The sequence below is a fragment of the Erythrolamprus reginae genome, chromosome 2 (genome assembly GCF_031021105.1).
Source record: "Erythrolamprus reginae isolate rEryReg1 chromosome 2, rEryReg1.hap1, whole genome shotgun sequence".
NCBI classification, from domain to species: Eukaryota; Metazoa; Chordata; class Lepidosauria; order Squamata; family Dipsadidae; genus Erythrolamprus; species Erythrolamprus reginae.
The window spans coordinates 8,038,460-8,055,864 of NC_091951.1; the positions used below are offsets into that span (position 1 = coordinate 8,038,460).

At 45.1% G+C, this 17,405-nt stretch overlaps 1 protein-coding gene across 1 annotated transcript; it reads right to left on the reverse strand.

The window, feature by feature from the left end:
• Positions 1-477: 477 nt before the first annotated feature.
• Positions 478-15,542, reverse strand: LOC139159091 (zinc finger protein 436-like). The gene is made up of 6 exons (XM_070736453.1): positions 15,444-15,542; positions 11,349-11,446; positions 9,852-9,972; positions 8,353-8,409; positions 5,173-5,299; positions 478-2,011 (listed from the first exon to the last, which is right to left on the reverse strand). Exons 1-6 carry the CDS (start codon positions 15,540-15,542, stop codon positions 765-767), a joined length of 1,749 nt encoding a protein of 582 aa, XP_070592554.1. The 3' UTR covers positions 478-764.
• Positions 15,543-17,405: the final 1,863 nt, after the last annotated feature.

A 17,405-nucleotide genomic window follows, 5' to 3' on the forward strand; every position in this document is an offset into this window, starting at 1 on the left:
GCCAGGAAGACGTGGCAGACAGCCATGAGGATGAGGCCACTGGTTCAGAGGAGTTGGCAGACAGCATGCAGGACTCAGCAAACAGCCCAGGGGATTTGGCATGCAGTCACTCAGACAGTCTATCTTCCTTGGATTCCTCTGCAGACCAATTCATAGACATCCGTAGCTGAAGAGCTATGCAAAGGAGGGCTCAATTAAAGGACTATTATTAGTGAGCAGAGTAGCACCTGGGCTGGGTGTGGTTCTTATACTGAGGGCTGGGTGTGGTTCCCTTAATGAGGGCTAAAGGTATAAAAGGGAACAGAGGCACAAGGCAAACTGTGGCTGTTTATCTGTGTTACTTTGTGGTTCCTGCTCTGAAGTTTCTGTTCCGTGCCTTTGGAGTTTTCAACCCAGCCTTTTCAGGCACGTGGAAAGTGAAACCTCTGGGATTTGCTGTTTGCTCTAAGATTCAAAGGACTCCTGAAATGTTTCTGCTCCATGCAGGTTGTCTTTGTTTGCTTTTTCCTGTGTTTTGTATTTGGCTGAATTACGCCTTGCACTATCCTTTATTCCTGACACTGAGGACACTAAGGACTGTTTTGGTTAACCCTTTTTTGTTTGTTTAATACAAGTTTGCTGATTAGAAGAGCACGTGTGTGTTTGATTTCTTTTCCTTGGACTGTTACTAATCGCCTGAGCCCAGTCAGGCAGAACAATTTCCATTGCCGTTTCTGAACTCTTTCGAAGTTTATAATGCCTGAATCGTTTTACACCAGCGGGATTCAGAAGGTGCATTTCTTCAAAAGCTCTTCTGAGCTGCAAGGACTGAGAGGGTTTCTCTCTCTGTGGATTCTCTGATGAGAAGTGAGGTTTTTCTTACACGAATAGTTTTTTCGGCACACAAAACACGTGTACGGTTTCACCCCTCCATGAATCTTTTTATGGATGCTAAGGCTGGTACTCTGACTGAAGCTCCTTCCACATTCCAGGCATTTGTAGGGTTTCTCTCCCGTGTGGGTCCTTTCGTGGCAATTGAGGTAAGTCCTGTTGCTGAACGTCTTCTTGCACGTAAAGCACCGGTAGGGTTTCTCTCCCGTGTGAGTGCGTTGGTGCAAAGTTAGGTGCGAACTCTGACTGAAGTTCTTTCCGCACTCGAAGCATTTGTACGGCTTCTCCCCGGTATGGGTCCTTCGATGGGTCGTAAGGTGTGTTCTCTGCCGAAAGCATCTTCCACACTCAAAACACATGTACGGTTTTTCCCCCGTGTGAATTCTCTTGTGAGAAACCAGACCAGCGTTCGTGTTGAACGTCTTCGGACATTCCGAGCACAGGTACGGCTTCTCTCCCAAGTGGATTTTTTTATGCTGACTTAAGAGCGTGGTGTGGCTAAAGCTCTTTCCGCACTCCGAGCATTTGTACCGTTTCCCCCCTGTGTGAATTCTCCTGTGTGAAATAAGGGAAGTGCTCCTAGCGAAACTCTGTCCACAGTCCAAGCCTAGGTAGGGTCCTTCTTCTGTGTGTAATTGCTGACGTCGGGCCAAATCAGCACTCTGATTGAATTGCCTTCTGCAATCTGAGCATTTGCATAATTTCTCTTCTCTGTAAATTCTTTGATGTGGCAAAAGATCAGCTATCTGAAGGAAGTTCTTTCCACGCACCGAACAATGATCTGATTTCTCACTTGGATGGATTGTTTGATGCAAAAGAAAGTTTGAACTCTTTGTCCCTCCTGAATGTTGAGAGAGTTTCTCCCCTGTATAAATTCTGTGGGGCAATTCAAGTTTGAATTTAGAGATTAATCTCTTGCTACCTGAAGGATTTTTGTTCTTTTCCTCCTCTTTCTGGATTAGGTTTTGACAAGGATCTTCTGCCCGGAAGGCAGACAGATTCCTCCTAGTCTCTGCTTTTTGCCCTTCCTGTCCGAATGATCCCTTGAGATTATCAGCGATCTCTTCCTGCTCTTCGACTTTGGCAATTCTTGAGGAGATACACCTCAGCTTTTGCGCAGGGAAATCTTCCATCACCAAATCTGCTCGGACAGAAAGAGAGAGAAAAGAACAGATCACAAATGAAGCAGAAAAGTAGAACAAATGTACTTAGTCATTCAAGCAAATTGTTAGGAAATTATGAATATTATTATTATTATTATTATTAATTAGATTTGTATGCCGCCCCTCTCCAAAGACTTGGGGCGGCTCACAACAATAATAGAAACAATATAACAGTGAAACAAATCTAATATTAAAAATAAAACATATCTAAAACCCCAGCAATTAAAACCATACAACACATACATACCAAACATAAAATATAAAAGCCTTGGGGAGGATGTCTCAGTTCCCCCATGCCTGGCGATAAAGGTGGGTCTTGAGTAATTTGCGAAAGACAAGGAGGGTGGGGGCTGTTCTAATCTCTGGGGGGAGTTGATTCCAGAGGGCCGGGGCCGCCACAGAGAAGGCTCTTCCCCTGGGGCCCGCCAAACGACATTGTTTGGTTGACGAGACCCGGAGAAGGCCAACTCTGTGGCACCTTATCACCCGCTGGGATTCGTGTGGTAGAAGGTGGTTCCGGAGGTATTCTGGTCCAATGCCATGTAGGGCTTTAAAGATCATTACCAACACTTTGAATTGTGACCACTTTGAATTGTGAATACAGTGGTACCTGATGATACGAACCCCTCATCATACGAACTTTTCGAGATACGAACCCAGGGTTCGGAATTTTTTTGCCTCTTCTTACGAACTTTTTTTCACCTTACAAACCTGCCAAGGCGCCACTGAGATGTCCTGCCTCCGGACTGTTGCAAGCCAAGCACAAGTTTTTGTGATCCTGGGATCCCCTGAGGCTCCCCTCCATGGGAAACCCCACCTCCCGACTTCCACGTTTTTGCAATGCTGTAGGGAAATCCCAGGAGGGGAATCCCAGGATCGCAAAAACGGGCGCTCTGCTGGGCAGAGTAGGGGGGGGGGACAAAAACAGGAAGAAAGGACTCATGGAGCTCAAGGGAGGAGAAAGGTGTGGGGGAGATGAGGAGAGAGGTGGGCAAAAATGGGAAAGGGTCATGGAGCTCAAGGGAGGAGAAAGGTGTGGGGGAGATGAGGAGAGAGAGGTGGGCAAAAACGGGAGGGAAAGGCTCATGGAGCTCAAGGGAGGAGAAAGGTGTGAGGGAGATGAGGAGAGAGAGGTGGGCAAAAACGGGAGGGAAAGGCTCATGGAGCTCAAGGGAGGAGAAAGGTGTGGGGGAGATGAGCAGAGTGGGGTGGACAAAAATGGGAGGGAAAGGCTCATGGAGCTCAAGGGAGGAGAAAGGTGTGGGGGAGATGAGGAGAGAGAGGTGGGCAAAAATGGGAGGGAAAGGCTCATGGAGCTCAAGGGAGGAGAAAGGTGTGGGGGAGATGAGCAGAGTGGGGTGGACAAAAACGGGAGGGAAAGGCTCATGGAGCTCAAGGGAGGAGAAAGGTGTGGGGGAGATGAGGAGAGAGAGGTGGGCAAAAATGGGAGGGAAAGGCTCATGGAGCTCAAGGGAGGAGAAAGGTGTGGGGGAGATGAGGAGAGTGGGGTGGACAAAAACGGGAAGAAAAGACTCATGGAGCTCAAGGGAGGAGAAAGGTGTGGGGGAGATGAGGAGAGAGAGGTGGACAAAAATGGGAGGGAAAGGCTCATGGAGCTCAAGGGAGGAGAAAGGTGTGGGGGAGATGAGGAGAGTGGGGTGGACAAAAACGGGAAGAAAAGACTCATGGAGCTCAAGGGAGGAGAAAGGTGTGGGGGAGATGAGGAGAGAGAGGTGGACAAAAATGGGAGGGAAAGGCTCATGGAGCTCAAGGGAGGAGAAAGGTGTGGGGGAGATGAGCAGAGTGGGGTGGACAAAAACGGGAAGAAAAGACTCATGGAGCTCAAGGGAGGAGAAAGGTATGGGGGAGATGAGGAGAGGTGGACAAAAATGGGAGGGAAAGGCTCATGGAGGTCAAGGGAGAAGAAAGGTGTGGGGGAGATGAAGAGAGAGAGGTGGGCAAAAACGGGAGGGAAAGGCTTATTATTATTATTATTATTATTATTATTATTATTATTATTAATTAGATTTGTATGCCGCCCGTCTCCGTAGACGTGGGGCGGCTCACAATACAATAAAAACAGTTCATGACAAATCTAATAATTTACAATTTAAAATATTTTTAAAAACCCCATTATTAAGCATACATACATACAAACATACCATACATAAATTGTATAGGCCCGGGGGAGATATCTCAGTTCCCCCATGCCTGATGACAAAGGTGGGTTTTGAGGAGTTTACGAAAGGCAAGGAGGGTAGGGGTAGTTCTAATCTCTGGGGGGAGCTGGTTCCAGAGAGTTGGGGCCACCACAGAGAAGGCTCTTCCCCTGGGGCCCGCCAACCGACATTGTTTAGTTGACGGGACCTGGAGAAGGCCCACTCTGTGGGACCTAAACGGTCGCTGGGATTCGTGCGGCAGAAGGCGGTCTCAGAGATATTCTGGTCTGATGCCATGAAGGGCTTTAAAGGTCATTACCAACACTTTGAATTGTGACCGGAAACCGATCGGCAGCCAGTGCAGGCCACGGAGTGTTGTAGAAACGTGGGCGAATCTACGAAGCCCCACGATAGCTCTCGTGGCCGCGTTCTGCACGATCTGAAGTTTCTGAACACTTTTCAAAGGTAGCCCCATGTAGAGAGCGTTGCAGTAATCGAACCTCGAGGAGATAAGGGCATGAGCGACTGTGAGCAATGACTCCCTGTCCAAATAGGACCGCAATTGATGCACCAGGCGAACCTGGGCAAACGCCCTCCTCGCCACAGCCAAAATATGGTGTTCCAATGTTAGCTGTGGATCAAGGAGGACGCCCAAGTTGCGAACCCTTTGTGAGGGGGTCAATAATACCCCCCTCCTAGGGTAATGGACGGACAGATGGAATTGTCCTTGGGAGGCAAAACCCACTGACACTATGTCTTGTCTGGATTGAGTTTGAGCTTGTTGACACCCATTCAGACCCCAACAGCCTCCAGGCACCACCAGCACATCACTTCCACTGCTTCATTGACTGGACATGGGGTGGAGATGTATAACTGGGTATCATCGGTATATTGATGATACCTCACCCCATGCCCTTGGATGATCTCTACCTGTACAAAGGACAGACACAGGAATCGAGAGCACATTAAGAGAGACTCACTGAGCGAGGCCACGATCCCATACATCTCCAGCATGACTTCCCTGTACAAGGTCCTCTGGTCCCGATCCAGCAGGGCCCATTCCTCCTCTGTGAAATACACAGCCACTTCTTTGAAAGACACAGCAGCCTGAAAGAGAAAGTCCAAGTCAGAATCTGGAAGGAAGTGCTGGAGGGACCCTAGCACCTTTTCCAGAAAAACTTCATTAGGCCTTGGCAGTTGAAACAAGTGTGGTCGGGCGGTAGGGAAAGCAAGTATGATGCTTGGCTGCATAGCTAGAGGTATAAGAAGCAGGAAGAGGGAGATTGTGATCCCGCTATATAGAGCGCTGGTGAGACCACATTTGGAATACTGTGTCTCAGTTCTGGGGACCTCATCTACAAAAAGATATTGACAAAATTGAATGGGTCCAAAGATGGGCTGCAAGAATGGTGGAAGGTCTTAAGCATAAAACGTATCAGGAAAGACTCAATGAACTCCATCTGTATAGTCTGGAGGACAGAAGGAAAAGGGGGGACATGATCGAAACATTTAAATATGTTAAAGGGTTAAATAAGGTTCAGGAGGGAAGTGTTTTTAATAGGAAAGTGAACACAAGAACAAGGGGACACAATCTGAAGTTAGTTGGGGGAAAGATCAAAAGTAACATGAGAAAATATTATTTTACTGAAAGAGTAGTAGATGCTTGGAACAAACTTCCAGCAGACGTGGTTGGTAAATCCACAGTAACTGAATTTAAACATGCCTGGGATAAACATATATCCATGTAAGATAAAATACAGGAAATAGTATAAGGGCAGACTAGATGGACCATGAGGTCTTTTTCTGCCGTCAGTCTTCTATGTTTCTATGTTTCTAAGTGTCAGGTTTCCAAATAGCATCCAAAATTAAATCTGAGTCTGAGGCAAAGCATTCCTCAAAGTTCCAATTTATTAGCAGAGCCATGTTGGCACATCTGTGAGAAACCCGAATGTAAAACTGCAGGGTTTCTCCACCCAATTTAAAGTTCATTCCCTTGCTCCCACACCCACAAGTTCATCACGTTGACCAATCTCCTTCTGCCAAACACATCCGTTACTCCCATCAGATTCTGGGCAGGTGCCGAACAAAGGATGACCTTGAGAATCTAGAAAGAATTTGTTATGACTATATCTCTACATCCCTCATGAAGCAGGCTCTTCTAAATTCCCACAGCACGAAACACTCTAAAGTGTAAATACTAACTGTGATACAATGCTGGCTAAAGTAAACCACACATTAACAAACCACAATACTTTGCCACTGGGCCCATAACCAATGTTGGTATGTCTCAGTATAGCTAGGCTATGAGACCTTCGACATACACCGAGCAGAGATTAAGAAGAGTGTGGATGTGTGTGTGTTATAGCCAATAATAACACAGGCTTAGTTATGCTGATTAAGTACTATTTACATACATACTTAAAACAGAAACAATCCATAAACTGCACATAGCAAGCACTAAGCAATGCAATATAAACTGCATATAACAAGCACTAAGCAATACACACTCCCCCCTCAAGGTAAAGACAAAAGTGAATGAGCAATTCAGCATCATTGTAGGAGAGAGTACTGGTGCCCTCTTATGGCGAACCGGTCAAAACTCTTAAAGTGATATTACTACTTAAACACAAGAAACTACAATAGGCAGTTTAACATGGCAATCCCAAACAACCATGTACCATGTACTAACATGGCAGGCCAAAATGTCCAAGACAATGATGGCTTTGGCCTGACAACAAAATTAAAAAGCAGGAAGTAAGCATCATGCTGGAGGATTAAGACCAGGGAAACCAATCCATGTCCATCTTCAGCCAGAAAAGGTCCAAAGAGACTTTGGGCCCCATGCTCTTTCTCAGGCCCACCTCAAGGAAATTCCAAACAGTGAGAACAATTAACCAGTGGAATGAATTGCTTCCAGAAACTGTAGGTGTTCCATCTGTCATCTGCGCCTCTATAATTGTCTGATTTGGCTCTGCAACCAAACAAGACAGATATAGACTTCAAGGGATAATTAGAACTTCAGAAAAAGTAATTGCTTCCAACCTCCGTTCCATTGAGGATCTTTATAGTGCACAAGCCAAAAAGAGGGCTGTGAAAATATCTACAAACCCATCGCATCAGTAGTGGGTAAATGATGGGTAGATGGTAGAGGATAGACAGATGATGGGTAGATGATAGATAGAAAGAGATAGATAGACAGACAGACAGATAGATAGATAAACAAACAGACAGACAGGCAGGCAGACATTAGATTAGATATAAAGATATAGATATAGATATATAGATGATGATGATAATAATAATAATAATAATAATTTATTAGATTTGTATGCTGCCCCGCTCCGAAGACTCGGGGCGGCTCACAACAATAATAAAAACAATGTTACAGTGGAACAAATCTAATATTAAAAGAGAAAAAACATATAAAACCCCATCATTTAAAACCAAACAATACATACATACCAAGCATAAAATATAAAAGCCTGGGGGAGGTGTCTCAATTCCCCCATGCCTGGAGTTATAGGTGGGTCTTGAGTAATTTGCAAGTTCTAATCTCTGGGGGGCAGTTGATTCCAGAGGGCCGGGGCCGCCACAGAGAAGGCTCTTCCCCTGGGGCCCGCCAAACAACATTGTTTAGTCGATGGGACCCGGAGAAGGCCAACTCTGTGGGACCTTATCAGTCGCTGGGATTTGTGCGGTAGCAGGCGGTTCCAGAGGTACTCTTGTCCAATGCCATGTAGGGCTTTAAAGGTCATAACCAACACTTTGAATTGTGACCGGAAACTGATCAGCAGCCAGTGCAGGCCACAGAGTGTTGTAGAAACGTGGGCGAATCTGGGAAGTCCCACGAAGGCTCCCGCGGCGGCGTTCTGCACGATCTGAAGTTTCCGAACACTTTTCAAAGGTAGCCCTATGTAGAGAGCGTTAAAAGATAAACGATAGATCATCTATATAGATAATCTAGATAGATAGATAGATAGATAGATAGATAGATAGATAGATAGATAGATAGGAATGGAGATTTTGCAATACCCTTTCCCCTGGAGTGGGTGGGGGGACTGGAGGTTTTGCAGAATCCTTCCCCTGGCACACCCACTAAGCCATGCCCACAGAGCCTGTCGGGGAAAAAAAATTAATTTCACCCCTGCCATATGGCTTACCTTCCATGCCATAGTTTCCGCTGCGGCCCACAGAAAAGACAATCCAGATTGTGTCCCCTGCAAAGGAAGAGAAGAGATTCAAACAGAACCTCTTGAGTGGGTTTGCATTTTCTGAATCCAGCATATGACGGACAGAATCTCTAGCTGCAGAGGTCTAAACATGCCCGTATTTGGGGTTTGCACATGGATTAAGGGCATGGGAGTGGCAGAACCACCTCGGCATCTCTTTCTTTCTTTCTTTCTTTCTTTCCTTCTTTCTGTCTTTTCTTTCTTTCTTTACTTCCTTCCTTCGCTCCCTCCTTCCTTCCCTTTCCTTCCTTCCCTTTCCTTCCTTCCCTCCCTTCCCTCCCTCCCTCCCTCCCTCCCTTCCTTCCTTCCTTCCTTCCTTCTTACTTTCTTTCTTATTAATTAATTAGATTTCTATGCCACCCCTGTCCGCAGACTCGGGGCGGTTCACAACAGTGATAAAACAATGTACAACAACAAATCTAATATTAAAAGTCTAAAATAGCAATTTAACATTAAAAGCCTAAAAACCCCATTATTTAAAAAGCATATACACAAACATACCATACATAAAACTACATAGGCAAGGGGAGATGTCTCAGTTCCCCCATGCCTGACGGCACAGGAGGGTTTTAAGAAGTTTATGAAAGGCAAAGGTGGGTGGGGGCAATCCTAATCAATGGGGGGAGCTGGTTCCAGAGGGTCGGGGCCGCCACAGGGAAGGCTCTTCCCCTGGGGCCCGCCAGCCGACATTGTTTAGTTGACGGGATCCGGAGAAGGCCAACTCTGTGGGACCTAAGCAGCTGCTGGGATTGGTGCGGTAGAAGACAGTCCCTGAGATAATCTGGTCCGGTGCCATGAAGGGCTTTATAGGTCATTTGTTAACCCTGAAGGGGCTTCAAAGCTGTTCAACCCCCCCAAAGGAAACCCTAAGACCAAAACAGAGATCCTTGTTTATAGGGGTTTAGATGCAGGGTGCTTAGTCTCTAGAATCTAGATCAATGTTTCTCAACCTTGGCGGTTTGAAGATGGGTGGACTTTAACTCCCAGAATACCCCAGCCAGCAACGCTGGCTGGGGAATTCTGGGAGTTGAAGTCCACCCATCTTCAAACCGCCAAGGTTGAGAAACACTGCTGTAAATTCTGTTTGGCAGGGAGGATGCCGTCCCCGAATTGCGGGTTGCAACTGGGCCGCTTTTCTCTCCTCTTCTTCCCTTCGCTCCTCCGCCTCCCCGATCCGCATCCTGCAGGCTGGGGATGATGGGACTGCAGTCCATCCCCAGGGCCTAAACGGACCCCCCCTCTTGCACCGAGCCTAGCAAGGCTTTGCAAGGGGTGGGGGCAGAGCTAGGGGGCTGCCCGTGCTCCCCTGCCGTCCAGAGAGCCTGCGGTGCCTCGCAAAATGGGGCTAAGGAATGGGACTGTCATCCTTTAACGCGGGGGGTGGGGAAGAGGAGGTGGGGGCGTCGAGACCCTCCCGCCGCTGCGCCCACCTTCGTTCCAGCGATCCCAGCGCGAGCAGAGGCCGCGCAGGCTCTGGGAAGTAGCCACTTCTGGCTCTTCTTCGACGCGATGGGGGCGCCGCCGTCGCTGGGGAACCCGAAGTGTCGCCCGCTGCAATGATCGCAGGGTCAGTGGGAGGAGGATTATTCCCACCCCGCAGGACGATTGGCAGATCCAAGAGGGTAGGAAAAGGGGGGTTGGGCAGGAAAGGGATCTCTCTCTCTCTCTCTCCCTCCCTCCCTCCCTCCCTCTCTCTCTCTCTCTCTCTCATCTATCTATCTATCTCTATCATCTATCTATCTATCTATCTATCTATCTATCTATCTATCTATCTATCTATCTATCTATCTATCTATCTATCTATCTATCTATCTATATATCTATCTATCTATCTGTCTATCAATCATCTATCTATCATCTATCTATCTATCTATCTATCTATCTATCTATCTATCTATCTATCTATCTATCTATCCATCTATCTGTCTGTCTATCAATCATCTATCTATCTATCTATCTATCATCTATCTATCTATCTATCTATCTATCTATCTATCTATCTATCTATCTATCTATCTATCTATCTATCTATCTATCTATCTATCTTCCATCCATGTTCCTTCTTTTGGAGAAACCCATGGACATCAGCCAGAAGTTCTTCTTTGAGGCTACTAGTTTCCTTCACTTACCTCCCATCCCTCATCTCTTTACAAGAACTAAAAACCTCCTGGGCTTGCCTGTTTTCACAGCCAATCAGCTGCTCCTTCCCTTTGTGACATCACAAACAGCCAACTGCCTCCACCTAAGGCAAACTATTATCTACCTTAGTTTTCCTCCTGCAGTGATGTTCAGCCCTCACATAGTTCATGGTGGGTAGAATCAATAGGACTTGCCAGCCACTCCCATCTTTCAAAAAATAAATCGCTTGATTCTATTGGATGTTTTGCCTAAATAGTATGATATCTCCTTAACCTTTTTTCCCCCTGATGAAACATTTTTATATCGAATCAAATAGAATGGAATGGAATGGAATGGAATAGAATAGAACAGAATTCTTTATTGGCAAAGTGTGATTGGACATACAAGGAATTTGTCTTGGTGCATATGCTCTCAGTGTACATAAAAGAAAAAGATACATTTGTCAAGAATCATGTGGTACAACACAATGATTGTTACAGGGGTCAAATAAGCAATGAAGACATAATATTAATAAAAATCTTAGGATACAAGCAACAAGTTAAAGTCATACAGTCCTAAGTGAGAGGAAAAGGATGATAGGAATGATGAGAAAAAACTAGTAGAACTAGAAGTGCAGACTTAGTAAAAAGTTTGACAGTGTTGAGGGAATTATTTGTTTAGTAGAGTGATGGGAAAAAAGTGTTCTTGTGTCTAGTTGTCTTGGTGTGCAGTGCTCTGTAGCAACGTTTTGAGAGTGGGAGTTGAAACAGTTTATGTCCAGGATGCGATGGGTCAATAAATATTTTCACCGCCCTCCTTTTGACTTGTACAGGTCCTCAATGGAAGGCAGGTTAGCAGCAATTATTTTTTCCGCAGTTCCGATTCTCCTCTGAAGGCTGTGTCGGTCCTGTTGGGTTGCAGCACCAAACCAGACAGTTATAGAGGTGCAGATGACAGACTCAATTATTCTTCTGTAGAACTTCATCAGCAGCTCCTTGGACAGTTTGAGCTTTCTGAGCTGGTGCAGAAAGAACATTCTTTGTTGTGCTTTTTTGATGATGTTTTTGATGTTAGGTGACCATTTTAGGTCTTCAGATATGATAGAACCTAGAAATTTGAAGGTCTCTACTGTTGATACTGTGTTGTCTAGTATTGTGAGAGGTGGAAGGGTGGAAGGGTTTCTCCTAAAGTCTACCACCATTTCTATAGTTTTGAGTGTGCCCAGTTCTAGATTGCTCCGGTCACACCACAAGGATAGTTGTTCAACCTCCCGTCTGTATGTGGATTCATCACTGACTCGAATGAGTCTGATCACTGTTGTATCATCTGCAAACTTCAGTAGTTTAACCCCCAACATTTTTCCCTTAGACTATCCACGATTGACCTCTCTAGGTTCCTTAGAGGTCAGTAAGGGGCGTGCATAAGTGCACCAGTGTGCCTTCCGTCCCCTGTCCAATTGTCTCTCCTTATCTCATTTATCTTTTCTTCCTTTCAAATTTGTCCACCTATACTTTTATATCTTTTCTTCTATTCGTTTCTTTAGTTATATTACTACATATCTATTCTCTTCAATGTGTATTATGTATTGGGCTAAATAAACAAATAAAATAAAATAAATAATAAATATGGATCGTTTGAGATATCTTGCTCTTACAAAGATGTGTCCTAAAAGCAATGGAGTAGTCGGAGATCCAGGTTTGAGTTCCAATTTGATCCTGGAGGTAGCAGAGTAATTTTTGTGTCAAGCACATTACAATGTTTCTACCCAACCTACCACAGTGAAGTAGCAGTTTCCCAGACTCCCAAAAGAGTGTGTGTGTGTGTGAGAGAGAGAGAGAAGAGGCAGCACAGCCAAGACCTGGAAAGAAGACAGAGGAAGGGAGTTAAGACAGCCACTCTGTAGAAGCTCTCAGGGTGTATTTGTTAGAGTGAGACTAATGTGAGTTTAGTCCGGCAAGATTCTGTCTATTAGGTGTGAGCAAATAAAGAAAACTTTGGCTGGATTGTTCTATATCAGGGGAATCAAACTCAAGGCCTGAGAGCCAAAAGGGAAGGAAAGATGGGAAGAGATCAAGGAAAGAAAAAAAAAATAAGGAAAGAGTGGAAGGAAGAAGAAACAAGAAGGAAGAGGGAAAGAAAAAGGAGAAACGGAAGAATATTATAATATGAGGGAGGATCTGATGGAAAACCTGCCTTAGCACTTGGCCACCACCGGTGCCCCTGACATGAGTGATGTCAAGTTGGCCACATCCACCATGGTCATGCCCACCCTGGCTCCTTGAGGTCAAACACAACCTGATGCATCCCTCAATGAAATCGAGTTTGACACCCCTGTTAGAAACATAGAAACATAGAAGACTGACGGCAGAAAAAGACCTCATGGTCCATCTAGTCTGCGCTTATACTATTTCCTGTATTTTATCTTACATGGATATATGTTTATCCCAGGCATGTTTAAATTCAGTTATTGTGGATTTACCAACCACGTCTGCTGGAAGTTTGTTCCAAGGATCTACTACTATTTCAGTAAAATAATATTTCCTCACGTTGCTTTTGATCTTTCCCCCAACTACAGATTGTGTCCCCTTGTTCTTGTGTTCACTTTCCTATTAAAAACACTTCCCTCCTGAACCTTATTTAACCCTTTAACATATTTAAATGTTTCGATCATGTCCCCCCTTTTCCTTCTGTCCTCCAGACTATACAGATTGACTTCATTAAGTCTTTCCTGATACGTTTTATGCTTAAGACCTTCCACCATTCTTGTAGCCCGTCTTTGGACCCGTTCAATTTTGTCAATATCTTTTTGTAGGTGAGGTCTCCAGAACTGAACACAGTATTCCAAATGTGGTCTCACCAGCGCTCTATATAAGGGGATCACAATCTCCCTCTTCCTACTTGTTATACCTCTAGCTATGCAGCCAAGCATCCTACTTGCTTTCCCTACTGGCCGACCACACTGCTCACTACCCCTAAATCCTTCTCTTCTTTTGGGTTGGGCCTGATACCGGCTTCGTAAAACCTTGATTTTAGGGTTTATCATGTTAAATGCACCATTTCTGCCATCCAGTAAAGTCTGGATATAGGAAATGACCAAGTCCAAGGGAGACATCAAATGATCATAAGTCATGACTCCCTGCATGCCCTCGGGAAATCTAAACTCAGCCCACCTTGAATTATTTTCTACACTCTCACATTTTTCCTTAACGGTCACTGTTCTGGCCCAGCAATGAGCCCTCCAAGAAATAGGCCCCCACACACTGATTTTAGAAGATTTAAACATGTAATTCTAATGTTTTGGGAGGGGGGGGGCGGATTTAGAAATCCAGCAATAAAATAAGAAATAAGTCTGGTGCCAGCTGCTAATTAGAGTCCAAAACAGAAACCAAAACTCACAGATATTTTATTTGATCACACAGCTCTCATTAACTCATTAACTGATGCAGCTTAGGATTGTATTGGCTTTTTTGGCTGCTGCTGCACATTGTTGGCTCATGTTTAGTTGATTATCGGAGTCTTGGTGGATGATCAACTAAACATGAGCCAACAATGTGCAGCAGCAGCCAAAAAAGCCAATACAATCCTAAGCTGCATCAACAGGGGAATACACTCCAAGACCAGGTAAGTCTTAATACCACTCTACTGCGCCCTGGTCAGACCACACCTGGAGTACTGTGTTCAGTTCTGGTCACCACACTTCAAAAGAGACATTGAAACTCTGGAGAAGGTGCAGAAAAGAGCAACCAAAATGATCAGGGGACTAGAAACCAAGACTTACGAAGAGAGACTGCGGGAACTGGGCATGGATAGCCTAGAGAAAAGGAGGGCCAGAGTGGACATGATAGCAATCTACAGGCAGTGTTCCCTCTAATTTTTTTTTGGGGTGGGCGGAAAAGTATAGTGTCTGAGCGGCAGTCCCTTCGGGACTGGGCAGCACAGAAATATTAAATAAATAAACAAAGAAACAAACAAACAAACAAAAAACCCACCCTGTTTTGCCTCAGAGAATTTCAAAATAAAATACTGTACTGTGTGTTTATAACAGTGAGCTCATAATAGGGCAACTCTATCAATATCAAAATGCCACTTAAATAGTTGAGCTAGTTTCAAACTAGATTTTGATTTTCTTTCTCTCTTCCTTACTCCCATTCTTTTTCTTTCTCTTTTCCTTCCTCTCTTTTTCCTATCTGTTTCTCTCTCTTCCTCTCTCTCTCCTTCCCTCTCGGCTTCTGGGCAGGTTTGAAAAACTCTGAGTTGATGATGATTTTTAAATGAGCGATTGCTCACTGCTCAGCTTAGAGGGAACTATGTCTACAGGTATACGAGGGGTTGCCACAGAGAGGAGGGGATCACTTTATTCTCCAGGGCACCGGAGGGCCGGACGAAGAACAACGTCTGGAAGCGGACCAAGGAGAGATTCAACCTAGAAGTAAGGAAGAACTTCCTGACGGTCAGAACGATCAACCAGTGGAACAACCTACCAGCAGACGTTGTGAACTCCAATACTCTGGACATTTTTAAGAGGAAATTGGACTGCCATTTGGCTGGGATGCTATAGGGTTCCTGCTTAGGCAGGGGGTTGGACTTGATGACCTGCATGGTCCCTTCCAACTCTAACAATAAATTAATTAATTAATTAAAAAAACTGACTCACTCTGAGTTGGCAAGAAGCCAAGAGGTAATTATCCCAACTCCCTGGTTCATAATTCATCATTAAAATAATAATATCCCAAGAGAGAAAATCTAGTGGACATCTGGAACATAACAAATGTTGACGTCTGCACTGGAGCGTCACATGGATCAACCTCAAATAGCCTAAGGACGTGGGCAATTGTTCTAGAGATCTATTCATGCAGAGACCTCATCTTGCTTAGCCACTTGTGCCTTCAGACAACTCTGCGTACCCTGGCATCAAGAAGAGGCTCCTCTTCTTCTTCTGAGTCACTCGTGCACTTTGGGAGGTGCAGGAGGTCCTGGTTGGCTTTCAGCCTCTGATACCACATCCTCTCTGACCTCTTCACCATTAGACTTGGGGTGCCAGGTACACGGGAGTAGGATACCTGGCCACAACCATCTCTCGATAGCAACATAGAAACATAGAAGACTGACGGCAGAAAAAGACCTCATGGTCTATCGAGTCTGCCCTTATACTATTTCCTGTATTTTATCTTACAATGGATATATGTTTATCCCAGGCATGTTTAAATTCAGTTACTGTGGATGTACTAACCACGTCTGCTGGAAGTTTGTTCCAAGGATCTACTACTCTTTCAGTAAAATAATATTTTCTTATGTTGCTTTTGATCTTTCCCCCAACTAACTTCAGATTGTGTCCCCTTGTTCTTGTGTTCACTTTCCTATTAAAAACACTTCCCTCCTGGATCTTATTTAACCCTTTAACATATTTAAATGTTTCAATCAGGTCCCCCCTTTTCCTTCTGTCCTCCAGACTATACAGATTGAGTTCATTAAGTCTTTCCTGATATGTTTTATGCTTAAGACCTTCCACCATTCTTGTAGCCCGTCTTTGGACCCGTTCAATTTTGTCAATATCTTTTTGTAGCTGAGGTCTCCAGAACTGAACACAGTATTCCAAACGTGGTCTCACCAGCGCTCTATACCGCGGGATCATAATCTCCCTCTTCCTGCTTGTTATACCTCTAGCTATGCAGCCAAGCATCCTACTTGCTTTTCCTACCGCCCAACCACACTGCTCACCCATTTTGAGACTGTCAGAAATCACTACCCCTAAATCCTTCTCTTCTTAAGTTTTTGCTAACACAGAACTGCCAATACAATACTCAGATTGAGGATTCCTTTTCCCCAAGTGCATCATTTTACATTTGGAAACATTAAACTGCAGTTTCCATTGCCCAGGATCAGTGATATGGATTGGCCACAACAGTCACTTGACCAGATTCTTGTAAAGAGCTAAGCTTGCAATAAATTCTTATACTCATTTGAACTGCCTGAATCTCCTGATTTCTCCAGCGTTTGACACTGGATCAATCCAGTAAGGTCTAGGCCAGTGGTCCCCAATCTTTACAGCTTGGAGATGCCTGGGGTGGTGGGGCAGGCACACATATGCCCACCCTCCAGTTGTATGAATGAAGTTTGGTATGTGAAGGAGGATGTCTCGCTCATGCATGAAGCTCCACTCATATGAGTGGCAGGCTCTGCTGGAGTTCAGGACAGTCCTGTTGGCCCTCAAATTCTTTCAAGGGGGTTTGCAGGGTCAGCATGTCCTCCTCTTGATGGACAACATGGCCATGAAGTCCCATGTCAATTATTCGGGGGGACATATTGCCGACCACTCTTGAAGGAGTGGGACAATGCGTGTCAGTGGGTAGAGGGTCACCTGCTGTTGCTGTTTGCAGAACATATTGTGGGGTCATTGAACATCATGGTGGACCGGCTGAGTTGGTCTCAGGTGGACAAATCGGAGTGGCATCTTGACCCCCTCCCCCCGGTTTGTTCAAGGAGTTGTCTCAGAGGTTCAGCTGATCTCTGGTTCACCTATTTGCATCTCCGGACAATATCCAGATGCCCCGATACTTCTGGAGGGTTCCGTCACTGGGGGCAGAGGGAGTGGATGCTGACACAGAGGTGTCCTTTACCCCTTCCCGCCACTGTCTCTGATTGCGGACATGATCATGCGGGTGCTGCAGGAACAGACAGAACTATAGAAATATAGAAGACTGATGGCAGAAAAAGACCTCAGGGTCCATCTAGTCTGCCCTTATACTATTTTATCTTAGGATGGATATATGTTTATCCCAGGCATGTTTAAATTCAGTTACTGTGGATTTACCAACAACGTCTGCTGGAAGTTTGTTCCAAGGATCTACTACTCTTTCAGCTTCAAC

Coding starts and splice junctions, on each gene's coding strand:
- LOC139159091 (XM_070736453.1), bottom strand. CDS start 15,542: ATGTGGTATCAGAGGCTGAAAGCCAACCAGGACCTCCTGCACCTCCCA. Junction 11,447..15,443: donor AGCCTCTTCTTGATGCCAGG/GTACGCAGAGTT, acceptor GCAACCCAACAG/GACCGACACAGCCTTCAGAG. Junction 9,973..11,348: donor TACAAGTCAAAAGGAGGGCG/GTGAAAATATTT, acceptor CGATCATTGCAG/CGGGCGACACTTCGGGTTCC.